Source organism: Homarus americanus, unplaced genomic scaffold (genome assembly GCF_018991925.1).
Source record: "Homarus americanus isolate GMGI-L3 unplaced genomic scaffold, GMGI_Hamer_2.0 scaffold41497, whole genome shotgun sequence".
NCBI lineage: Eukaryota > Metazoa > Arthropoda > Malacostraca > Decapoda > Nephropidae > Homarus > Homarus americanus.
The window spans coordinates 15,627-43,486 of NW_024742769.1; the positions used below are offsets into that span (position 1 = coordinate 15,627).

The 27,860-nt window shown below is 39.2% G+C and overlaps 1 protein-coding gene across 1 annotated transcript in view; it reads right to left on the minus strand.

Moving 5' to 3' along the window:
* The window catches only part of LOC121877002 (protein MON2 homolog), a 42,835-nt gene that overhangs the window by 12,898 nt on the left and 2,077 nt on the right, over positions 1-27,860 (minus strand). Inside the window, 5 exon segments of the mRNA XM_042382586.1 lie at positions 3,884-3,965; positions 3,967-4,030; positions 4,349-4,393; positions 4,396-4,481; positions 6,370-6,596. Coding sequence (XP_042238520.1) covers positions 3,884-3,965; positions 3,967-4,030; positions 4,349-4,393; positions 4,396-4,481; positions 6,370-6,596 — 504 coding nt within the window.

The following is a 27,860-nucleotide window of genomic DNA, read 5'->3' on the forward strand; positions in this document are numbered from 1 at the left end:
GTTCCCCGAGGCAAGCAAAGCCGACTAAGAGAAGGACAGTTGACATCTCATCCAGGCTGTAACATAACTTCTGGGCTGCTGCTTCTGTTCCGGATAGAACACGTGAGGTCATGAAACATCTTACTTGGTCCCATCCACAGAGGTTGTGAACACTAGAAGTGAAGCTGCCTTGATCAACTTTCTGATTCTCTCCCCATATGCCCTTATCTTGTCATTCGTTCCTCCTGTGTGCAGCAACGAGAGCTAAGTTCTGATTGACATCACGGCCATGGGATAAAATCCTGATGTCGAAGAAGGCTCACTGTCCCCGCGTCCAGAATCCTCGAGCATTGACGTCAACACGGGCTTCGTTGGATGTGTTTGAAGTCCTATGTTAAATTCTCACCGTCCAATGGAAGGAGGTCGGTTCTACTCTGACATCCGGCAGATCTCCTTCAACATATTTGCTGTAAGGTCCCTTACTTCAACGTGCCTCATGCATTTGAAGCCCCCTTTCTTGCACCATGGCGTGATCGACGTCATAGGAAGAGCCACACCACGCTTGGGAGGCAAACCTTTACTGGCCTACCATTGCAGACATTGGCATCTGTAAATTCTTGTTTATTGAGATTGAAACCATTTGCCCTTATCGGTAACGTAGTTAACCAGTTCGAGTTGCCCACCTCCTGTGCTATAGCTACTTTTTTTCAAATTCTCTGGTACTTGCAGCAACAGTTGCTGCAACTTATCACGCCATATGCTGTCATTCTGTTATAATGGATCTTAATCTTGTTTACTTCACTGGTATCCGCCTCCCTTATTGTGTTCTGAGCTATTATGTGGTCTTACCTACTACTACTACTTTGCTGTCACTCAGAATCGTGTATAGCGATCATCCAGCTATGATACAATGATAAGAGTTACAAGGGATGTCACCTTCATTGGTGAGTTTGAGGTGATTAAAGGCCATCAGGACCAGCAGAGTTGTTCTGAATGTTGTTGCACATGTGGGGCTACATCGAGTGTGGAGGGGCGGTGCAGTCTCTTCGGCGATGGCACTTGTCTGCCTCGATTTGCAGTCTGGCTAACTCGAAGTATTGACAGTGTCTCTTGTGGTGCTCCTCCAAGCTTTTACGATGTGGAGTAATCGACTTCGGTGAGGGGGTCGATTGGCACTTTTTCAGGTTTGTTTAAGACTATCCTCATACCTTTCAGTTGCCCGCCGCGCCGTTTACTATTCGTTAGGTGACTGTTAAGTAGCTGCTTTAATTTACTATCGTCCATGGGTAACAGGCCAGCCCCAGCGTAGTTCTTCATGGATAATGGTAGCCCGATGCTCTTTCAGTTGGTGCCAGCAATACTGACATTTGTTCTCTTGTCTTCTCAGCTAACATAGAGGACGGAACGACTATGTTGGTGAGGTTGCTTGCCTTGAGGTGCCTCCTGTATGTGACCCATGGCTCGCTGCCATATAGCAGGGTGGGGAGGACTACTGCTCGATATACGGTAACTTTGCAGATAATTTCAGCTCACAGCTGAAGAAACAGTTTCAGAGTCTGCCAAAGGCTGAGATGCACATCTGATCCAATGCTGAATCTGTTCGTTGATATCGCGATGGTGACAGGTGGGATCCGAGATACCAAAGTGGGTAACATTAGAGAGGGTAGTACCATTAAGCTGGATGGATGGTGGAGGTGTGTCTGAACCAGGGCAGGTTGAAAGAGAATCTGAGTCTTATGTACATTTACCTTAAGGCGGCGCGATAAGCATCTGCATAGGTGTTCAGGATCTTCTGTAGGTTGTATCCAGTGTGAGCAACAAGGGTCAGTCGTCTGCATACTGAAGTTTAGTAATGGATGCTGCTGACACCTTTGTTTTTGCCTGTAGTCGTCTTATGTTGAAAAGATCCTTCATCCTGTACTCAATGTCCACCCCCCAAGGCTAAATTGGCACTGCACAGTAAGGAAGGCAGCCAAGAAAATGGGAGAGTGAGTTGGTGCCATACACACCCTTGTTTAACCCCCGTTTAGATGGGGAAGAACTCAGCCGTGCCAGTGCAGGACACAGCCGCTCATGCCATTGTGAGTTGCCTCACAATGGCAATGAATTTTTGGGCACCAGAGGGCTTCCTGTTGATCGAGTCAAGGCCTTGGTTAGGTCGATGAAAGCCATGTATATGTCACTGTTGTTCTGTACTTTTCCTGTATCTGGCAGACAGCAAAGATCGTCGTACACATGATGGTCTAAAGCCACATTGAAATTCTGGGAGGAATTAAGACAACAAGCAACCAGTGAGGGTCTTGTTGTGTGACTGCATGGAGGCGATCAAAAGATCAGCTGTTGAGGAGCTTATAGCTTGACAACACTGGTGCATGTTACCACTCCTTCCACCCATCTCTAATCACCCACACCTTTTGCTTTCTTACTCCATATTTTAAAATGTTATATAATGTAATGTTGAAGGGATACAACTTTTCTCATTTATACTTTACGTAGACTCTCGCCAATAACGACTTCCACAATAATGTTTTTGACAATAACGTTAGTTACAATAGATACCCATTATAATAAAGTCTGGATTCTCTTGAATAACGGAGAGATTTGAAGGGAGTGCATCAAAGAAGGTATTGCGCCATGTTGATGACGAGGTCCAGTCCGCCCACTCTCACACACACGCCTGTGGAATACAGCGCCAGCTCACGGAGAGATTACCTATAACCAGTGGTTGCTAGGATCGGTGAACAATAATATTTCCTGATTGGCCGGGTAGGGGAGCTGGTGGAGGGAGGATTTGCTGCCTGAACTCCAGAGAACTTTTAAAGTGAATGAGAAAGACCAAAGCTATGAGACAAAGCCACAAGAAGAGTGCCTACCCGGTCAAGGATAAAGAACAGATTGTTGAGCCCATTGAAAGTGGTACGGAACATTGATATTGTGAGGAAACTGAACTGTCCTGAGTCTACAGTGTGAAATATTAAGAGGAACTTAGAAATATTTTAGTGATGGAAAATGCGAGGCGAGCTATGAATGATCAAATGATAGAAACAGGTTGTTAGTGATAACAGAGCATTTTTTGAGAATGGTTAGCCTGTAGAATGAAAGACAATGCAAGTGTATGCCCTCAGACTACAGAACAATCATCACACCAAGCACCTCAAAAACTCCCCAAGCTAAGTGTTATATAACTCAAACTCTTTATTTTGATGATTGAATAACAATTTATATTTCTGCTAACAAAAAGTGTTAGGAGGGCTTCTAAGGGAAATTTGGTGAAATTCTTGGGGTGGCAGCACCAATAAACCTTTTTACGTGTATTTTAATGTCACAATAACGCTGCTAATAATGGTGTTTTTCAGGCACCTATTGACGCTATTGTGAGAGCCTATTATACTTATAATAGTTCCCTAAAAATATTTTGCTTTGCTTGTCTATAAGACATTTTCAGAAATTCTCTCAATTTTCAACTTGAAAAATTTTCCTAAAGCTGTAAATTTTTTGAAAATTCCAGCTTTGGGAATGATTTTCTGAGGAAATTTCAATTCCAGCTATCGGAGAGTTCGGTTTGAGGGATTCCGCTAACGAGATATTACTGTATACCTGAAAATTCGGGAGGTGGTATTGGTTTGAGTCATCTCATATCTGAAATCTCTATCCCATAAAGAGTTGCACCAATTGTTTCGGCTTATAGGGTATCACTGTAATATCAGGTGCACTTACCTATAGATAAGCCTTTGGTGAATGGAATATTCCAAGAACATGGGGTAGCCCTATAGCTGATGAATCTAAAGAAACAAAGAAGTCACCACCTGCCCAACCACCCATTATCACAGAAAGGACAAGGTTGCAAGAGGAAAATGTAATAATACATATTTACTTTTTATATTGATTTCTATGTTCAACAGACCTGGATAGCCTTAAGAATATTCTCTGTTGCAGCTTCATCAGTACAAGCTTCTAGTAGGATAGTAAGAGCAGCTAGTAGGCCACCAGGCAGAGTTCACCAACTGTTCGTGGACCTTATGCGTTTTCATCACTAGGGTTGTACAGCTCACTCACTCTGAACAACAAAAACAAGAAACATACAAGACAAGAACACACAAAATGGGAACAACTTTAATCAGTGATGAAAGTAAAACATGACTTACTGTAAGTTCCATCATAGTCATCCTCAAAATCAGACAAACACACTCATCTGATTAGATTTAGTAAGACTCCAAACAACCTGGTACAGTATTTGGGAATGGGACAGAGTAGATCAGAAGATGGGTGAGGGCACAACTGAGTCAGGTGATAATAGACATACTTAGGTTGGATTTTTCCATTTTGTTACAATAAGTAACAATATGCCATCAGACTCTACCTGCTGCACTATCACTGGAGGCTTGTGGACCCATCATGACCAAGTGTATGGATCGATGATGTCAAGAAGGCAGTAATAGGCAACACTCACGCCATAACCATCAGGTATTGTTGGAGGTTCAAGCTTGTCCAGCATCTCTAAACTGTAAACAAACATGATAAAATAATGGACACAGTATGTGGAAATCTTTTTAGATAATATGACATTTTTACCTATCCATTAAACAAATTAACTTCATTCCTAGCCTTAAATGGTTAAAAAAAATTTATTGTACGAAGACTCTGCCTACTTAAAACCTTTTATATAGGCTGTCACACCAACCCAAAAAGTTCTGTACTTTCTAGCCAATATATTCTTATCCAATGGCTTAATCCATTGGCATGTAATTATCTTGAATATTACAGTGATGCCTCGGTTAATGAGATTTCGTGTTAACGAGTTACCTTCCATAAGATTCTTAACTTTAAGTTAACATGCCTCATTAACCAGTTTTTTTAAGCCGACCTCAACATGTTTTTTCATTTGGCAGTCCACCAGCTGTAGTATTAGTCAGCCAATACAGTAATCGGTTTTAGGGCTTAAATTTTACTATTTTAGTAAGTATCAGAATTTTATACTATTCAATAATTTTAAAAGTATATAAATATATTTTTAGTCATTTTAACAATTATTGAACATAATTGAAGGCAAAGAAACTAGTTTTTATGCCATCCAGCCTGTTAACAAAACAGGCATTAGTCTCTCTCTGTTTTCACTGGAGGTAACATCTTGCTGAGACTCTCTTCAACTAATGTTTTTTTCTGTGTCGCAAATTATTGGTCATTTTGAATTTATACATAACCCATATATAATGCAGTGTTGATTTAAAGAAAATAATCTTGAATTACACCAAGAGAACTAAATTTTATGAATGAAAGCTATGGGGGTGACTTCTCTCCACCCCAATGCCTTTTCTCCCTTCTCTCCATCCCTATTCTAATCATCATCATCATCCAGGAGCCTCACATACACACCTCAAAGTAGTGTGCCTACATTTTGTTGAATTTAGGCCTTTTCTGAACCACTACTCAAAAACCCATTGAAACAATGGTTTGTTGATGTTAACGAGCAACATGTTGAACGGATTGGCTCATAACCGAGGACCACTGTATACAGATAATTAAAATTTTAAGTAAAATTACAAAAACTTTAATTTTGTAAGCATACATAGTAGCCATAAAATTATTTAATGATATAACAATTAAAATCATGAGAATTTTGTTAATGAAATAATTCTTCATCAAATGCACGCCACAACAGAGCAAGAAATGTTAGGTAAGATAACGTAAAACCATCACATCACTGATGTAATGTTTAGCCTATTGTAAGTAATAAAATTAATTAATGACCAAAGCTTAAGATATTGTTTCTGATAACTGAAATGTGATTCATTACCTACACCCTGTAAGTACTGTACCCTATGGTGAGTAATGAATGTGTGGAAGCCATCAGACAGTAGCAGTGACTGGATTTTGTTTCAGCCTGTTGATGAATCTGATCCAGAGTCAGACTAGGATACTTCAATGACCTCAGTGAGTGAGTTTAAGTCAGTTCTCATTAAGGAGGAAAAGGAAATTAGGTGTAAAATATCCAACCTGATTGTAAATCAGTGCATGTGAAGTGAAGAAGAGAAAAGTGTACTAATGTGCAATTTTCTTTGTTTTTGCTCAGTTTTTTATTTTTAATAGTTCTGAATGTTGTACATTTCTGGCTGTGTCTAGTAACTATATTTTTTAGCTTTGTTTGGTTAAATTTTCATATGCCCTAATCAGTGGGAAGCTCGGTCAGTCAGGCTGTGATATATTAAGGAGAGAACAGAGTAAGAGATAGGTGAAAAGAGAACCAAAGGAGATTTGTAGTGATAGAATGGGAGGCTCTTCACTCCAGGTTATCCTCAGAGGAGCTTCAGGGAGTGAGGCATCATAGACAACACGACAGTATTTGCACTCCAGGACAAACTGTCAACATGAGAAATGGACCGATGGACTTACTATGAAGACTTTGCTTGTCCTGTGGGAATGTTTACACAGGGAAGGTAAACACCCCTATAGAAGAATGCTGGCTGTGGGAGACACTCGACCCACGGCATGCCAGCCAACAATGCGGGAGGCTGACCCTGTGCCCCACTCTGACTGCCACCTCCCAACTGAGCAGCAACACTTGATTGTGGTGATATGAAAAGTGACTGCACAAATGCACCCAAGCTGTTTACTATATCCTGCAAGAAATTCATCAAGGATGAACTTTGTGTGTAATGCATAACAATTATATGAAAACATGAGTGAATTGAGGCATTACAACAATAATATTCATAGAGGTATTTCAATGCAGAAAAAAATAACCAAATTAAAGTACAATATGGCACAGTAGAATATACATTACCTGGAATATCTTGTAGCATGAGGTTTCATGTCATAGTTGGTACAGAAAGACTGCAATAGCTAGGTTGTAGCCAATTTATGAAGCACCTCCAAAGCAAGGCCACGCTTGCCATTGGCCGGTCACCATCCAAAAATTTCACCATCAATGACAAAAATATTTCACATTGAGTAACCTGGAAAAAAAATTGCAGTATGAATTGAAAATCATGTGGAACTGATCCTGAAATCTTGGCTTACAACTGAGCAAGAGAGACCCAGGAAAATGGTAAGAAATAAAGTGCAGTTGTAGGAGCTTAGAGTTCCTTAAGGAAACAAAGCTATTCATTGGATTGTTACACCAGCCATCATCAGGTCAGATCATCCCTGGGCACTAAGCCCTATTGGCTGGCATTTTCACTATTGTCATTTTAGACAAACTTAGGTTATAAAATAACACATTAAGGGGTAAAATTATATCCTTTTCTATCACAATTAGGGAAAAGTCTTCTCAACACCAAATTTAAGTTAACATGTTACACAGTGTTCTATAGTTATAACTAGCTCCAGTGGGGTAACAACGAAATAGGAATTGTCTCATTAATTACTGGCTACAAAATGGATGACTTATCATTATAAATCAAATAAATGAACACAACCAATCTTTTCTCAAACAGCAAATATTTAGTGTGAATAGATTACATTTAACCCTTGCCATTCGTGGATTTGTGATTCACGATTTCGACATTCACGTAAGCAGATGGTGGCTAGCTTAGGAGCCTCTCCCACAGCGCATGAGTCACCCCATGCTACCGCAGCATCTCCTTTCCTCCTCTCCCTTTGTTTATGCTCAACCATTGCCAGTAACTCAGCATCTCTTGTGTTGTACTCAAAACTTTATCTGTGTGAAATGCCCTCAAAGACAGCCTATGGTAGTGCTAGTGATGCAACAAGAAGGGTTGGGCTTGAACAATTTTGGTCAACTATTTTGACATGTGAAGATGGTAACTGATTTCATTGTTGACCATGACCCTTCCATGGAATGGAGCCTTAAGATTATCCAAGAAATCAACCAGGAATTGATTCCCTACCACGAAGTGTTTAATGACCTCAAAGCCAAGAAGAAACAACTACCTATCACGATGTTTTTCATCTCCTCACCTACTTGGTCAGCTGATGCCGCCGCTCCACCACCCAACTACCCGCCAAGAACCACCTGCCCCCCTCCAAGCACCACCTGCCTCCCCACCAAGCACCACCCCGCCATCCACCTCTCCGCCACACACCACCTCCCCCACCATCATCCACCTCCCCCACCAAGCACCACCCCACCATTCACCTCCCCGCCAGCACCACCCCACCATTCACCTCCCCGCCAAGCACCACCCCACCATCCACCTCCCCGCCAAGCACCAGCCCACCATCCACCTCCCCGCCACCTCTCCATCAACCACCACTGCATCAGCCTCCTCCAATAGTGATCCTGATGATCTCCCTATGCTTCAGTCACCAGATTTCATCCTACTGTAAAGAACACTTCATCAAACTCCAAACTTCCACATACAAAGGTAAGTAGAATCCGATAATCGGACTAATTGGGGCAGACCCCAGTCCGAAAATGCAAAAGTCCGGAAAAGCGAATATATAGGGGGATAACACTGCTTATCTGTACTGTTTAAAGAAAGTCGTTGTTGTTATGTTATTAATGCAGTTCAACAACTAAGGTCTTGAAGTGTATAACAAGGTTATTAAAAGAATATTACATCAACAGTAAAAAATATGAAGCCAAACTCTCTGGGTTGAAAATCACACTTAAGTATGGTTAACAACAACTGTTTTCACCGATGATTGTTATTTACTGTAAAGTGTTATACGAAAGCCACCACAGAATTTGTCTTATGAATAAAAGAGAAAACTGTACACTGTACTGTACTATAAATAAAAAAATAAGAACAAATAAGTGTAGAAGTATATTGTATGTGGAAGACAAATGTATATCTGGGAGCAGCTGGCAGGGGGGTAGCACAGGTTTACTCCCCTGCCCTTCCTTCCGACATCACAACACCCACGTAGACCCGTCGAAACAACTGATAATCCTATCTCCAAACACACTGCCAAAGTGAGAGCTCTTAACCACATACATAACCTGCAGACTGAAAATAACATCACACAGACCATCTACACTGATGGCTCTTTAACAATGACATTGTGACTCAACCTAACGGTAATGTATTAGAGAGAAAGGAGCTAGAATTAGTAAATGGGCATCCACTCTGCAAACTGAACTATTTGCCATACTCACAGCCCTGAACTTGCTGAAGACACTGCCACTGACAGTCTCATCATCACTAACTCCCTTTTCCTCACTACTTGCTCTGATATCCTTAACTCAGATTGTCACCCCGCCCAGCCAGACACAAGTATATGTGTCTTATTGACGGGGTCAGGATCAAGCTGCTGTGATCCCTCTCACATAGGCATTAGTGAACATGATAGAGTTGATGCCTTACCTAACTCTCGCATCCAACAATAACAATGTTGAGTATAATCTAGACTGTCAAACAGAACCTGAAACTGCAATCAGAAAAGAGCTTTCTGATGAATTTGATGCCAGTAGACAAATGCTAACAGGCATTAGCCAATCCATTGTTTACCATGACGAGATGTATCAAATAAAACATGGATATGGAGCAAATAACGTGATCACTAGATTACATTATTATCCAAAGGATTCAGCTCTGAAAAAGAACCACTGAACAATCCATGAGTCATTTGTTTATAAAGAGCAAACAGCTGATTGGCTACCACAACATCTGTGTTCAACACTTACCGGTCGTAAATTAGTACAATACAAACTCGTATTTATCACCACTTAATAAATACTGTTGTAGAATATTTATCATCACTTAATAAGTAATAGTAGTGTACAGTGTTATGTATCTGCATATACAGTACTGTTTATTCATTAATCATTTGTCTAAGTGTACCAGTAGCCAAACTGAGTCATCATGTATCACTCAAAGGTAGTAAATAACGTTGTTAGAAGGTATCTTCATATCAAAACTATACAGTGTGTTATAGTGACCCCTGTTGTAAGCTGGTTCGCTGAAAGCTCTCACACGCATACATCCTGAGTAAATAACCTTCTGATACAGCTTATCCTTTTATTTTCAAGTCATATTACAAATTACATACAGTATTGTATTTTTCTGTATTACTGAAGATGTTATATTAATCATGATGAACCATAAACCACAAGAGGCCAATCATATGAGAATATAATACTGAACCAATAAACAAAACCTGAGGAATGGCAACACATGATCAGCCTCATCCTGCTTACACACTCAAGTGTCTTAGTTCTCAGTAGGCCGATAGCAAATCTGATTAGACCACTGTAACATATCTAATAGGTGTGGTTCTTTTTCACAATATTTTCCTTTAGTCTTCCCCATTTCTTTTTTTTCTTTTTGGTATTTGGTGACCAAGAGCAACTCAGTGTCCAAAAAGCAAATTCCGATATATTGAAGTCCAATTTAACGAGGTTTTACTTGTCTTGGTGACTAAGTTTCATACACAGTATAGGTATACAGGAGTGCAGTAAGGTAATGTAAGTTGCTAGTCAAGGTTTTGCAAATTCACCTATTCCTTGGAACATAACCCCCACGAATAGCAAGGGTTAACTGTACTTACAGTTTTCAGTAATACAGTTCAGCTTATATAAATTTATCTCGCTTAAGAGCACTTCCAAAACTGGTTATGCATCACTCAACTACAGATGAAGAATAAATCTAGATCATCAATGAATTCACAACAAAATGACAATGAGAGGCAAAATACTACAAATACAACACAAAAGACTCACCAACAAAGGATAATATTTCTGTATCAATACTGACACCACTCTGAGTAGTCTCATGGCAATAGGGAAATATGGCTTGTCTAGTGGTGTTGCCTGCTGAACACTGGCAGGGCACTGAAGCTCGGTACTTGATGTTTGGAGAGAACAACTTGATGACCAGCCATCACTCTATCCTTCAGCAGAAAGTAAACTCGATGCTGAAAAAAGAATATTAATGATTGAGCAGAGTAATTAAGTTGATGTACAGTCAGTAGAAGAAAATCTGAATAAAAATCAAGACACTTACAGTATTTTACAAAACAGTCATAAGGAGATATATAGCTATTCCATGTACTGTACAGTGTTCACATATTCTCGTACTGAATCTGTTGCTTCAGAGTTCATTGTCCTATTCAGAACTTATGGTTTATCTCCTCACAATCTTCCATACTTGTTTCTCTGACACACAAGCTCCTACCTCATCTTTAGCCTCCCTTTATGTTTACTCACCTGTAACAACACGAGATATTCCCTTCAACCTCATCAAAGCTTACAATTAATAAATGAAGAGAATATATGCAGGAAAATGGAAAAAAAATTAACTTAACAGGTTTCAATGGTAGGTAGTAAGCAGCTATCAAACAGAGGTACTACCTCCCGGGAAGATACTGGAAGCATAATGTATTGTCTAATGGTAGACCCTGCTGCCATATATAATAAAATTGTGACTAAGTCCCAGGTTGCTCATCTGACTTTCTGCCTCATTTTCACAATATTGCAGGGTCTCAATTTTTCATTACTTTGACAACACAATATACATACATTACTTCTCACCTGATATTTTTATTTATTTTTTTATTTATGGCTCATTGTTATTATTATTTATAATTTTATTAGTACAGTATTAATATTTTCTTTTATATTATAATTGTCATTTATCTTTATTAATTTTATTTTATTACAGGTTGTACCTCTCTAGTCCGGCATTCTGTGGTCCGAAACTCCCGCGGTCCGAACCATTTTAATTTGTCCAATAGGTAGCTTTTTTTTTTACTTATCTGAATTATTATTATTACAGGAGTATTAAATTTTTGCCCTCAGGCCCCTATGTGGGTCATGACCTATGCCCGGTGGGCTAATCCCCTCGTAAAAAAATCAACAACAAAGCCGCTGGAAATTAAGGTTTGTTTACATCCGCAGTTCGCTGCTCTTCTCTGCTTGTCTATACAGAGTACAACATTTAACCCTTCAATATATATGAGCAGTAAATAAGTGTTGCTTTCACTTATGTAGCGTAATGACGATATAGTCACATGTGCACTTTACATACGCCGCAGTCTCACTTTTTTTACCATTAATGGTTAGCTATATATTGTTCCATTTATTAACATTAAATAACATTGCAGGTACTTCAAACAACCATATTAATTTGTTTACATTACTTTTACTACAGCTAAAATCAGGATCTTATTTTCTTCAGTTTTATATGTAGAACCAATCAGTCACTGGTTTTGTAAGCTTTAACATAAACAATGCCGCAGCCGTCCTTGTCTCTTCGTTGTTTTAATATTCCATGTATTATTAATAAATTGTATTGTTAATTTTGCACACACAAACAAATTCAATAAAAACAAATTCAGAAACATTAATTAAAAATATATATGAACAGTAAATAAGTGTTGCTTTCATATTCTTATAAAAGTAATGACGATATGTTTTCAAGTGTGCGCACTTACATACATCGATCTCTCTTTTTCTTTACCATTATCGTTAGCTACTTCTATTGTTCCATTTATTAACATTAAATAATATTACTTAAAACAACCATATAATTTTACTACAGCTACAACCTATTTCAGTTTTATATGTAGAACCAGTCAGTCACTGGCTTTGTAATCAACGAAAACAATGCGTGTCATTTCCTCGTGTGTTTTAATATTCTACGATATTAATGAATTGTATTGCTCATTTTGCACACACAAACATTAATTCAATCAAAAGACATTCAGTAATAAACAATAATGAATCTTTTGTACATAAGAGAAATGACGCTGTTTACAGATTATGCACGCCGTCTGAACGTAGGTCAGGTTCAAACCCGTCTAAATTCGAAGTTTCCAACCGTCAAAATTTTAAATGTGTTGTTTTTTGTGTTCAAATAGAAACGTTGAATTAAAAACCGCTAAATTTGAGAAGCTACTATACGACATTTAACCCTTCAATATGTCTTCAAAGAGACCATGAAGAGAAAGTGGTGCAGTGCTGCTGCCAAGTCACTATCTATCCAGGAAAAGGGTGAATTTCATGGTCCGCAGTCAGGTGTCCCGAGGTTGCCGGACTAGAGAGGTACAACCTGTATTCTTATTCTTATTCTTATTCTTATTCTTATTCTTATTATTATTATTATTGTTCTATTATATTTTCGCCCCAGGCCTTGATGTGCATCATTATATCATTATAAATGACCTGTGCCTGTGGGCTAGTGCCCGTAAAAAAAAAAAAAAAAAACAGAAATCCCAACTGTTGCAAGGTAATTGTTGAGAGGAAGTATGCCTGACTGTCAGTCAACCACAAGTCTTCTACCGCTTGCTACTTTTTTTTCAGCATCATAATAATAAAGATAATACAGGTTTTACCTCTCTAGTCCGGCAACCTCGACCTGACCGTGCCGACCATGGAAATTCACCCTTTTCCTGGATAGATAGTGACTTGTGCTTATGCTTGGAAGCACTAGCACCACTTTCTCTGTCATGGTCTTGAAGACATATTGAAGGGTTAAATGTCGTGATAGTAGCTTCTCAAATTTCGCCGAAGTTTTAATTTAACGTATTTTATTGGAACACACAAAAAAAAAAGAATAAAATTTTGACAGCAGAAACTTGAATTTCGACGGGTTTGAACGGCCCGCCAACGCAGACGACGTGCATAATCGTAAACAGCGCCATTTCTCTTATGTACAAAACATTCATTATTGTTTATTACTGAATGTCCTTTTTATTGAATTAATGTGTGTAAAATAGCAATACAATTCATTAATAATAATAGAATATTAAAACACACGAGGAAATGACACAGCATTGTTTTCATGATTACAAAACCAGTGACTGACTGGTTCTACATATAAAACTGAAGAAAATAAGACCTTGGTTGTAGCTGTAGTAAAATTAATATGGTTGTTTTAAGTAATGTTATTTAATGTTAATAAATGGAACAATAGAAGTAGCAATGATAATGGTAAAGAAAAAAAGAGAGATCGCATGTAAGTAGACACGCGAAAACATATCACATTTTACATAAGAATATGAAAGCAACACTTATTTATTGTTCATATATTTTAATTAATGTTTCTGAATTTGTTTTATTGAATTAATGTATGTGTGTGCAAAATTAACAATACAATTTATTAATAATACATGGAATATTAGAGGAGACTAGACGGCCGCTCGGCATTGTTTATGTTAAGCTTACGAAACCAGTGACTGATTGGTTCTACATATAAAACTGAAGAAAATAAGACCCTGATTTTAGCTGTAGTAAAATTAATGTAAAATTAATATGGTTGTTTGAAGTACCTGTAATGTTATTTAATGTTAATAAATGGAACAATATAAGTAGCTAACCATTAATGGTAAAGTGAGACTGCCCAGTATGTAAGCATACGTGAAAAACATATCGCCATTACTCTACATAAGAATATGAAAGCAAACTTATTTACTGCCTATATATTGAAGGGTTAAATGTTGTACTCTGTATAGACAATCAGAGAGAGAGAGAGAGCAGCCGAACTGCCGGATGTAAACAAACCTTATTCTCAGGCTTTGTTTTTTGTTTTTTTAAGGAATTAGCCCACCCGGCATAGGTCGCTGACCCACACTGGGGCCTGAGCAAAATTTAATACTCCTGTAATAATAATAATAATAATAATAATAATAATTCAGATAAGAAAAAAAAAGAAAAAAGCTGTTTCTACCTATTAGACAACTAAAATCATTCCGACCACGGAGCCGGACCACAGAATGCCGGACTAGAGAGGTACAACCTGTACTGTAGTTTAAAGTTCTAATTGGTGAATTGCATAAATAATAAGAGGGACTAAATCAAAGCAATAACATTGTAAGTACACTGAGAAGTTGATCACTATTTCACCTCACTGACAACTCATTTTGCTACAAGTAAGAAAGTTATTTATGTTTCACTACTCATCAGTGCATCAAGCTTCAAGATTTGTATAGACTGGTTCAGTGACTTACACTTATTAAGCCAAAATTTTTACAAAAACCATAACAAATATTCCTGATAATTAGAAACCACAAAACCTTTGTCAATACAATGTAGGAAGACTGAAATAATATAAAAAATAAGCACAGGAATGACTATAACATTCACATTATTTTCACACTTACTGTACACTGTCTACATTATTCAAGCAAGGTAGGCTTTGTTCCCAAGAAACATCCACTAACATGTGTAGTTTCTGTAAGAATATTGTAAGTGGATGTACATCACCAAACTGAACAACCCCAATCCTGAAACACAGAACTGTAATTAATCATGGCCCAATGAGGCAACAGCCTCACTGAGCTTATATCAAGTTCAATACAGTACTGTAATATTATTCTGGTGTTAATCAGATAAAAGTACTGTACCGAGACAACCCCAGTCTGGTCTTACAAGGTTATGGATGCTCAGGAGTCCAATATTGTGATGTACTTCTGTCCTATACACACAGTAAATTCTGCCCAATCAGTGGATTTATAATTCACAATTTACCAATCCAAGATTCATTAATTGTGAACAAAATCCAGTAAACATAATTAACTCACATCTGTACCTTCCATGATAAGATAAACTGGGAAATACATACAACCACAGTAATACTCTGTAAATATTTCCATGTGAAAATTATATCATTAGGAAAAAAGTACAGCATTTAAATTTCAACTATACTATAATGTATGCTGCACTTGTACTGCATAAACTATACAGGCTTTACAAAATTGTTAAGTAGGAAAAAAACATGAAAGTTCAGCTGTATTCAGACTGTTCACAACACCCACAGCAAAAACACCCAACTCCTGCATGCATCATTTGGCGTGATAATCATACTGATTTATTTTTCATTTATAATTATGAGTGTTAAGAATAATAATGCTAGTACGTACTATACAGTACAGGTACAGTGGTCCTCGGTTAATGAACACATTTCGTTCCAGAAGGTTGTTCGTTAACCAAAATTTTGTTAACCGAAACCATTGTTTCAATGGGATTTTGTAATTGTCTCCAGCTCACCAAACATTCCATACAAAGTAAAAATAAATGCAGTAAAGTACACTTACTTTGAAGTGTGTATGTAGAAGGCTCCTTTGATGATGATGATGATGATGGGAATTAGAAGTGGGGTGGAGAGAAGAGAGAAGAGGTGGGGGGAAGAGAAATCACCCCATGCTTCATGCCGTCATTTCACCCATAAAATTTTAAGTTCACTAGGTGTAATTCAAGATTATTTTCTTTAAATCAACACTGCACTGCACCTATATTGTCAATATGTTAAATAAATTTCAGAATGACCAATAATTGTACTGTAAAAACGTAAAAATACTCTGTGTTCAAGAGACCCAGAAGAGATGCTTCTCCCACTGAACAGAGATACAGACTGAGGCCTTGTGTGAGTCAAGGGCTGATTGGCACTTCAAAACTAGTTCCTGTACTGCAATTATGTTAAATAAGTGTTAATATGACAAAATTTAATACTGTATAAAACTTGGAAAATTATTGAATAGTACAACCTTCTTGATATTTACTCCAATTTTAACGTAATGTAAGCCCTAGAACCTATTTCTGTATTGGGGACTAATCTTCCAGCTGGTGAGCAAGCCAAAGCATGACTAGACATTTTCGTAAAAAATTTCGTTAACCGAATTTTTGTTCGTTAACCTAATTTAATATTCTTATGAAAGGTAATTGTTAACCGAAATTTTCGTTAACGAGACGTTCGTTAACCGAGGACCACTGTACATGTAAAAAAATAGAATGAAGAGTGAACCAGTACTTTAGCTAAAACTTCTGAACACAAATGCAAATGCTTACTTAAAACTTTTATATAACTTATTTTATAGGACATAGTCTACAAATGCATCACTTGATTACAACCTTAAAAAATTATATTGTATTAAAATGTTGGCAACATGATGGCTTATCACAGCTGCTACAACAGATCACTCACTGGCTCTTCATAGCCCAAAGGTTAATATAATTTTTAAAAACATTAAACAATATTAAACACCTAAAAAATAAAAAGAAAGATAAGCTATATTTAGAGAGTCATTAAGAGGTACTGTACCAGGTGGTTCTGCTAGACCCCACAGTGGTGAGGGGTCAATGGTACCTCAGGAGGTAAGGTGTTGCATCGCCACATTCCATAGTATTTCATTGTTTTTCATTGTATCATAATCCAGTATACACAGGGTGAGTCTCAATTGCATACAGTAAATTGTAGGGTGTACTCCTGAAAAAGCTGTGGCTAAATGTCGATATGAAAAATGTCAGAATCTGCATAGTTTCCTAGCTACAGCACTTTAAAATGTTAAGGTAATGATAGTGAGGTTGGAGTGAAACAGCAATATTTTTGTGAAATTTACATAACTGTGCACAATGTGATATAGTTGTTATTACAGTAAATGTTCAAAATTCCCTCTCTGCCTATGTATCACATTATGCATAAAATTACACAAAATCTGTGGGTTAGCTGCAGTTACCTGATGGCAGCTCTCCATGCAGCATGGTCTCTTAGCACATTGTCCGGTTCCTAACATTAATGTCATTTCTTACAACCCTCCCCCATGTCATTCTTGGCCCTACCCATGGCTCCCTCCCTCCCTCTGCAGTTAGGGTCATGTACCTCTTGACCCAATTGGCCACATCCATTCCATCCACTTACCCAACCCATCTCAGCCTGCCTCTACACATATTTTTGCAACACTCAATACCCAGCCACCCTCTAACAGGACATTATGCCTTTCAGTGTCACAATATGCATCCACCTCACCCTTCTTATTTCAACTAGCTGAAGTATACTTATGTCATCTCATCATCATTAACTGCCATACAACTTCACACTTCTCACACCAGCAGCATAAATTCTTCCTTTCACCGGAGGGCAGGTCCTCTTGCCATCAATAAAGGCAGCAGCTCCCTAAACTTCCTCCAGCCACTCTGACTCTACAACTGAGCAGGCTTTAGCACTGATCATGTCACCAAGATAACAAGTCACAGAACTCACACTACTAATCAATAATTTTGTTTTCACCACATTCTTTGATCCTATTCCTTCCTTCATTTCTTAAATTCTCCACTACCACTAAGTCATCAGCATACAACTCCCAGGGCAGGCCAGTTCTAATGTCCTGTAATATTGCCTCCAGCATCATGATAAATAAAAAGGGCTCAAGACAGAGCACTGATGGGTTCCTACTTTTACCTCAAATTTCACTTTCTCACCATTTACCCTCACAGAGGTATTTGTGCCCTCATATAACCACTCTAACAAGGCTCCTTGACCCCAAGCTTTTCTTCATTGCCCACTTTACTACTTTGTGCAGTACCCAGTCAAATGTCTTTTCTATGTCTACAATTTACTCTCCTTTCCTGGAGATTTCTTTTTAAAGTTACCTGGCCATAAATACCTCTGTAGTCCTCCTACCTGACATAAACCCAAACTGCATTTCATTTATATCTACTCTCTCATTTATCATTTGGTTCAGGTTATTCTTAGTAACTGGGGTCCAAGTGAATAAGGTTCAAACTTAGTGAGTAATAAAGCTCCATGAGAAGGTATACACTCAGTACTGCTGGTTAGGTCCTTTTTGCTTCATGTGACAGTGGTCAGCAACACACTCAATTACACTCAGTGAGAGGATGGGTGGATATGTGCATGTGTGTGTGTGTGCACATAGGTGGTATAATGTATCTAGTGTGGCAGCATTAAGTTAGTGGTAAGGTGCAAGCACTGCTTGCTTCCTCTCGCCTAGGCTACCACCGCTGGCTAGCCCTCGTGGTGAACAGGAAGCAACTTGTTTAAGTCTTTCCCTGCCAGTCCACAGCCTCCTACCATCATGACTCCTGCTGTGCCTCTTCGTGGCAACACATGATTACTGGGTGCCTCATAGACCCACGAAGACCAGCAGGGGATCTCGGAACAGCAGTAGCCCCAGAGAGACAGAGCATAGGCCCAACGGCATATGGATAATGTCCTGGCGCCAACAACCACTGCCCCACTGCCTTGAGGATTAACCTTGGTAGGTACAAGGCTACAAGAGTAAGCCCGAACGAAAAATCTGCAGTGGAGCCCTGCATCAGGCAGACATGCTTACAGAGTCCAGTTCCAACAGCGTATAGGCGAAGAGGTGACCACCATGGAAACCCAACGACTACAACCGGCAGACAAAGGCAATGCAATATGGACAGGCTACTATGGTGATACCCAACAAACTGGGCTATCAGCAGTCCATTGCAACTCTCCCTCTCTCCAGTCATTGCAACACTTGCACCACTGGATCAGGAAAAGGGAGAGCCAAGATGTTTGCAGCCTGGCGTCGCCTCACCACATAAATCAACTCCACGAGCAGCCATCATCCGCTCATCATACCTCACATCAACATCCAAAACCCCTATACCCCAAATATGGTGACGGACGAGTGGCGACGGGACAGGCAGAGATGACTGCCAGGGTCTATAGTCACAACTCTGCACATAGACAGCACAGATAAGATGGTCTTTATACTGGGATCTAGGCAGCAGTTCACCGGTCCTGTCTGTAGCGACCAAGAGCCCTTTCGTGGAGCCACTCTGCTCACCTCACATGGAAGGGTGCTAGAAAAGGTGCTCTAAACAAAGCCTGCCTAAAAACCAACCTGACTGGGCAACTGCACCCAGTAAGGTCATCCATGAGGTCAAAAACATAATCATTGTGACAGATCAAACAAAAACGAAGCTATGCAACCTCTTATGGTCACTGCATGGAATGTCAGGACCCATCTGGATACTGGCACAAATAAACATCCTGAAAGAAAACCGCCTTGTGGCAAAAGAGCTGGCTAGGTATAACATCGACATAGCAGCCATTAGTGAATCCGCTCCCTGAAGAGGGTCGGCTCACAGAACGGGATCTTTCCTTCTTCTGGTAAGTAAGCCTGCTGCGGAGAGAAACCGCATCTATGGAGTTGGCTTTTACCATCCGCCAATGCATCCTACATAGGCTAATTGAAATGCCTATTGGGATCAATGAGCGCATCATTACACTCGAGTCCCACTAAATCACTCACGCCATGCCTTTTTCATCAGTGCATACACCCCAACACTGGATGCGAGGATGACATCAAGGAGGCCTTTTATGCCGACCTTGACATAGTGCTAACCTCTATCCCCAGAGAAGATAAGGTTGTGCTTCTAGGTGATTTCAATGCCAGAGTTAGTAGAGATGCTGCCATTTGGCAGGGAACCATAGGAGAAATGGACGAGGCAAGTGTAATCCCATCGCCTACTCCTCTAGCAATTGTGCTACACACAACCTCACTATCAACAAACCTTGTTTCGGTAGGCCTATAGTTCAAGGTTTCGTGGCAACACCCACGATCCAAACACTGGCATCTCATTGACTACATCATTGTCAGAGAAATAGATCGCCAAGATGTCTCATCACCCGTGCCACGCGTGGCTCAGACCACTGTGACACTGATCATCTTCTGAGGATCCAGCGGAGCACATGCTTTCAGAGAGCAGCCCTAACATGGATTAATAAACTCAACAGCAAACAACACAAATTCCAGTGCCAAATGGAATATTCCACACCAATGACAAAAACCTTGCAGAGACCATCGGCCAGATCGAAAGAATACACCAGGACTGGTTTGATGAAAATGAGCCGGAAATCAATGTACCGTACTCATTGATGATAAACATGCTGATTTAACTGATTGGCAGAACAACCCTCAGTCTCAGACTAAAGCTGATACCTTCCACAAGAAGAAAAGCAGCAGCCCAGTGCAAACTTTTCAAAAAAAAAAAAAAAAAAAAATTAAAAATGAAGCATGTGAAATGCAAAACTCATAGATTAAATGAAGGGCAAATTTTTCAATTTCACTACAAATTTTATGGGCCTACTCTTGGTGCAGCCTCCACTCATCCAACGGTTATTCCTTAATTAAGGATGAAAAGGCCTCCTTCAGCACAAGAGCACTACCATTTGCTGCTCAACCAAAACACCAATGTGGATGTCATGACTACCCAGCAGATCCCCAGCATCCAGAACTCACCCGCCTCAGCTATCCTCCATCCCTGGATGAGGTAGCCACTGCCATCAAACAGATGAAAAATAACAAAGCCTCAGGGCCAGATGCAATCCCAGCCAAGGTGTTTAAAGCAGGAGGACCTTTGCTTACCAGCAGTCTCCACTCTGAGAATACATGGAAAAAGGAGGAAATCCACAAAGCTTAGAGACGCCTCCATCATCAACTACTGTGGCAACTACTGGGATCTCGCTACTGTCCGTAGCTAGCAAGATTATTGCCCGAGTCCTCCTAAACAGACTTCTTCCTGAGGCGGAAAACTTCCTCCCAGAATCTCAGAGGTTTTAGACCATCACGCTGCACCATTGACATGATTGCTGCCCGCCAGATACAGGAAAAGTAGAGAACAGCGCCGTGACCAGTACATGGCTTTCATCCCCTAACCAAGGCTCGACTCGTCAACAGGGTAGCCCTCTGGTGGACCTCACGCTTTTGGCTGCCCACCAAAATTCATCGCCATTGTGAGGTAACCTCGATGGCATGAATGGCCAATTGGGGAGGTTAAACACGGATGTGTACTGGCACCAACTCTCTTTTCCATTTTCTTGGCTGCCTTCCTTACTCATGCCAGAGCCAATTTAGTCGGGGGTAGACACGAAGTACCAGATGAAGGATTTTTTCAACATAAGATGACTCCAGACACGCAACAATGGTGTCGGCAGCTTCCATTACTGAATTTCAGTATGCAGTTGACCTGACCCATGTTGCTCACACTGACCACGCCTACAGGAGATCCTGAACATCCACGTAGATGCATATGCACACTTCGTCTCGAGGTGAATGTACTTAAGACTCAGATTCCATTTCATCCTGCCCCTGGTTCAGACACACCTGTACCATCTATCCAACTTAACCCAATTCACACTCTAATGTTACCCACTTTCGGTATCTCGGCCCCACCTGTCCACCACCACCACAGACATCGATGAAGAGATTGAACATCGGATCAGATGTGCATCTCAAGCTTTCGGCAGACTCTGAAAACATGTCTTCAGATGTAGGGAGCTGTGGTCCTCCCCACATTATAGGGCAGTGACACATGGGTCACATACAGGAGGCACCTCAGGGCACTTGAAAACTTTCACCAATGTAGTCTCGCTCCATCCTCCGAAGTTCGCTGGGAAGACAAAGAGAACAAATGCCAGTATTCTTGCTCGATACCAACTGTAGGAGCATTGAGGCTACTTTACAGTCACCAAACGAATAGTAAAATGAATGCTGGCGGGCATCTGATAGGTATAAGGATAGTCTTGAGACAAACCTGAAAAGTGCCAACCCACCTCACCTGGGAGACGACATTCCACATCGTAACGCTTGGAGCAACACCACCAGAGAAGGTGTCAATACTTTCGGTTAGCCCTACTGCATACCGAGGCAGATGAGCCAATGCCGGAAAGACTTTGCCCCCCGCAGTAGATGTAGGATAACTGCTTATTTGACAGGTTACATGCATAAAAGACGGATTGTGTGTATATACAGTGGTCCCTTGATTAAAAGAACGGTTCAATTAACGAAATTTTGTTAACTAATTAGCTCCCATAAGGATTTTCAGTTCCATTAATCTAACAAAACTGATTAACGACAGCCTTACGATAAACACGCTTTGTTGTGCACATCATCTGATCGCTAGTCCGCCAATACAGTAATTGGTTCTATGTTACATTCGCTTCGCGGAGTAAATATCACGAAAGTTGAGCTCTTGAATATTTTTGCATTTTTTATATTACTGTAAAATTATAAGTCATTCTGAAATTTAGTTAACATATTGATAATATATACAGTACACGGAACAGTTTTTGTGTGCCCTTCAGCTGATTGAATCACCCACCAACGCTTCAGTTTAACTTTGTTTACAGTGGAATGAACATTGAGTTTGTTGGTCTCTCTTGAATATCTTTGCACTTTTTAACATAAAATTATTGGTCATTCTGAAATTTAGTTAACTAACTGATAATATACAGTGCAGAAATTATTATGAAACATGAAAAGGCATTAGAACCAATGCACTCTGTAAAGAATATGGCATTATGGCATGTCATCATCGACTGCTCCTACAATACAATATTGTTTTTTATCTATTATTGGACAGTATACTGTACAGTACAGTACAGTACTTTATTTAGTTTGTATTTAATAGTTTGTTAATTCTATTACCGTATACAGTAGTTTGTATGTATATTTTTTCTGTGAGTTGGAACCAATTACCCAATATCCCATTGAAACTCAGTAATAGATTCAGTTAACTAAATTTTCGGTTAACATCCGACTTCTGGAATCAATTGTGTTAGAATCGAGGGACCACTGTATACTGTATTAACAGATGGTCACCCAGGTATTTGAGAACATATTAATCTACAGAAAAACTACTTGATTACAGTTAACCCTCACTTCATGTTAATGTAACCCACAGGTACCGCTGAAAAGCGAGACAATGCCAGAAAGTGAATAACATAACATATGGGATTAATTGAAATGGAGTCCAGGCCAATCCCCAAACTCCACTTTTTGACGACACATAACTATGTTGTAGTAAAATAACATCTTAATTTTATGATGGTACATGCACAAAATTAATACTTAAGAGAAATAGAGAAATACAGTCGCCAAGTTAATGTCCATTCAAATAATGGACACGACTTCTCTCCCTTCACACTACACTGCCGGCTCTTCCTCTGAGAAATGTTGGGGGAAAACCAGGTATAGTAATAAATAATTCAAACTAAAGTTAGGATAATATAATTGACATTGCTGGATTCCTTGTAAGACCAGGAATATTTTGAATATAAATGTCATATATTTTTCACAAAAGATAACATATTTACTCAGATTAAACATTACATCTAAAATTTGTATGTCTAATGCAAAATCTATGATGTTTATATTCAAAATGATCATCAAATTGTAAGAATTCCAGCAATGTAAATTATATTCTGGCCGTAATTTGTATGAATTTTATGAGCTAAAACAAATATCTTCAGTTAAAAAAAAAAATATTCTTCACGACACTATCTGTCAATCAAAGTACCCCACCTTGCCTCCCAACTCGCTGTCAGTCCCAACCTCCCCCACCCCCACCACTCTCCCTTCAAGAGATGTTGGGTGAAAAATTTAGATTTTAACATTTTGTATTAAATAATACCTCAGATTAAAGTTAGGATAATATAATTGACATTGCTGGATTCCTTGTAAGACCAGGAAATATTTTGAATATAAACGCTATATTTTGCCAAAAGATAACATACTTACTCAGATTAAACATTTTATCTAAAAATTTATGTCTAATGCAAAATATATGATGTTTATATTCAAAATGATCATCAAATTGTAAGAATTCCAGCAATGTAAATTATATTCTGACCGGTAATTTGTATGAATTTTATGAGCTAAAAATAAAATCTTCAGTTAATAAAAAAATTCTTCACACGGTAACAGATAGTTGGTCGCCGGTCCTCCTCCCCACCAACGTCCCTACTAGATAAATGTGAATACCAGACTGTTTACCTTTAGTAATAAATAATAAATCAGATAAAGTTAGATAATATAATTGACATTGCTGACTTTGTAAGACCAGGAATATTTTGAATATAAATATCATATATTTGCACAAAAGATAACATATTTACCAAGAGTAAACATTATATCTAAAATTTGTATGTCTAATGCAAAATCTATGATGTTTATATTCAAAATGATCATCAAATTGTAAGAATTCCAGCAATGTAAATTATATTCTGCCGGATAATTTGTATGAATTTATGAGCTAAATTAAAAAATTATACTTCACCCGTAAAGGGGTACACCCACCGCGAATGTGAGCATCCTGGGTTCTGGCAGGGCACCGCTGAAACGTGGAAACGCGGGAATGGGACCACATAAAGTAGGGTTGACTGTACATCTATCATATATGACAAGGTACTTGCTTATATCATAATTAATGTACATCATTTATATACAGGTTGGACCTCGCTAATCCGGGAAGCTTGGGACCAGACATGTTCCGATTAGCAAAAATCCCAACCATCAAATCCAAAGTTAAAAATAATAATAATGCATAAAATGTACTATTACTGGTACCAATACAACTTACATCAGCATAAATCTACCCCAGGCTTACTGGACCTCTTTATGACTAAGTGTTAGTGCTATGACTAAGCAGGACAATATTATTTGCCCAAAATAAATTCCAAAATTAAAATATTTCAGTAATCAAAAAAAGACAAAAATTTTTCCTAAGATATGTCCGCCTTCACCCAACATTTCAAAGTGTCAGCATCGCGGGATGCAGGTGCCCAAGAGTTATCAATTATTATTGTTTTGGGAATATTGATTCATTCACTCTAGTAATGATACAATGTTGCTTCTATGTTATCAGAGGGTAAATGCATGGTTTATATAATTTGTTTATCACTGAGCCCATCACCATTTTCAAATTAGACTACAAGATATATATTTCTCTCATAATGCACAGTATTTTGATCATACAACTGGCAACAGGAGCCTGGGAACGAGTGAGTGACCGCTAGTTACAGCTTCGTTGCAGTTGTAACTCTCCTCCTCTCTGCCATATTTCACTGGATTTACTGTTGTTATTAGTGTTTACCGATATAATAGAGCTTAACAGTGATAGTCATGTACTGTACAGTAGCTAGGTTATATCAATGTACCAGGCTGCTGGGCCAAGCTGTGGTGTTATGGTTGTTTTTCAACTCGTATTTTCGGTAGATATACATAAGTTTCTTAATTTACTTTTACTCAGTAACACGCTGTCCCGATAACGTTGTTTCACTATAACATCGCTATTCTTTAGATACCCATGATTTGGATGTCACGCCGATTCAGTATAACGTCGCCACGACTACTTTATGCACATCACCCTCTCTAACTTGCGCTCACGCCTCACCCTGGAGTGTCACGGCGCCCCATGTGATGCCAGTCTTTGTTAAGCTACCACAGCGCTCATGTATGCTTTAAGTGTTTTGCTCTTAATACTGTTCTGTAACCATTCAAAATGGCTCCAAGAGCCCATCAAGTGCTACTGATGCTAGTGTTGGAAGAAGCAACGTAAGACAATAGCCTTGCTACAGAAAACGGAGATTTTTAACTGGAAGGAGTAGCCACTCACCGGTCTCAGTGACTCGCGCTCCTCCTCCTCCCACTACCCACCAAACACCTCCGCCCATCAGTGAGTACAATACAAAATTATTTAGTTTATTTATATATACAGTATACAATATTTTTTTTTAAATAACATTGAATTTCTGTATATGTAATGTATTTATGGGGCAAAGGGAGGCTCAGGAACGAACTACTGTATTTTATCTATTTCTTAAGGGGAAAATTGATTTGTTAACGTTGCCTCTCATAAAAGTCGAGGTTTTCAGGAATGGAACCAATGACGCGTTTAGGACTTACTGTATTATTTTTATTTATTCCTCACATTTCCTGGTATTGCTGTATGTGATGTCAAATTGAGGGAGAGGGAGGAGGGAGGGAGAGCTCCTCAGTTAACAGGCAGCTCATTTTCCACCCACACACACCCATGTTCTTTTTTTTTTTATTTTATAGTTTTATATTTTATTTTTATTTCTAAGCCACAGAGTATTTTAATGATTTTTCACAACTTTTATAGCAATAATGCACAGTGATGGTTGTGAAATGTGGCACAGTGTGTGTGTGTAAGGCATGCGGAGACATCATAATGCAGCTGGAGTGTAGTCAGCCACTCCACACAAAACACCCATGCTCTTCATGTCTTAGTTTATAGTTTTATATTATACTACAAGTGATCACGGAAAGTCAACGCTAGTGACAGCGTGACAGCATAATGAGGTGCTCCAAGTCCCAGACTTGCATCGCTTTCCATCAGAAATAAAATGGTTAATTAATGCCTTCCTAAAACCATCGGCATGGACCAGGTTTGTTCCACCTACGATTGTTTTACATTTTTCCACCAAGTTTGATGAAAAGCGATTGTGCCGCTTCGCCCAGAACAGACACAACAAACAGACAGACAGACAGACAGACAGACACATGGCTATTCCTATAGTATATTGATTTTATAGTTTTATTTTACATTAATTTTATTTCTACCCAGTATTAGAGTATTATAATGATTTTCCCAAACTTTATAGCATTATTATTGACTTCATTGTGAACATAGCCTAATTTTTCCATAAGATTAAGTATTCACTATATGCAGATTCCCATTATGCTGCTTCTCTACAAAATGCAACCATCGATACAGTAGATCAGCAGAGCGAGAACACTGTATAATATAGCCTACTGATACCATCTCAACTATCGGGCTGCCAGAGTATCAGGTTCCGGATTAGCGGTCCAACCTGTACAAGATTACTGAATTCCTCTGGCATCAAAGAAGTCTATAATAAAGTGAATGAGGTTATCTATCTAGCCACCTATTTATCAATTTTTCTATCTTAAGTGCAGCTATTAATCCATATGAAGGAAGATAACATACATACATTCCATCTTAACTACAATAGGTACAAACCACCTCTACACCACAGACTAATAAAACAACTGAAAAAATATGATCAAGAAAAGAGCTGTTAAGACTGAGATCAACGTCCTTACACAGTTTTATAGCAAGAGAGGATGATATCTCCAGGGTCACACCTTGTGGGAGTGATTGGCTCTAGTGTGTGTAGGATTCCTCTCCCCTACAAGCACCCAACCTTCTTGAATTCCCCAGCCTACACCTCCAGCCACACGGAGCGGGGGTCAACTATCTACCCACGCCTGCCATATATGGCCTCCGACACCGCTGTACCAGCCTCTCTTCTACACAGTGCCACCAGCCAGCAACACCCTCCTCGTCAGCCTAGCGGGCTGCCGCCTCAGCCAGCAACCTTGGCATCCCTCAAGCCGCTGTCCTCCCTCTGGGCACCCTCACCACCCAGTCTCTAATGGAGTTATTACCA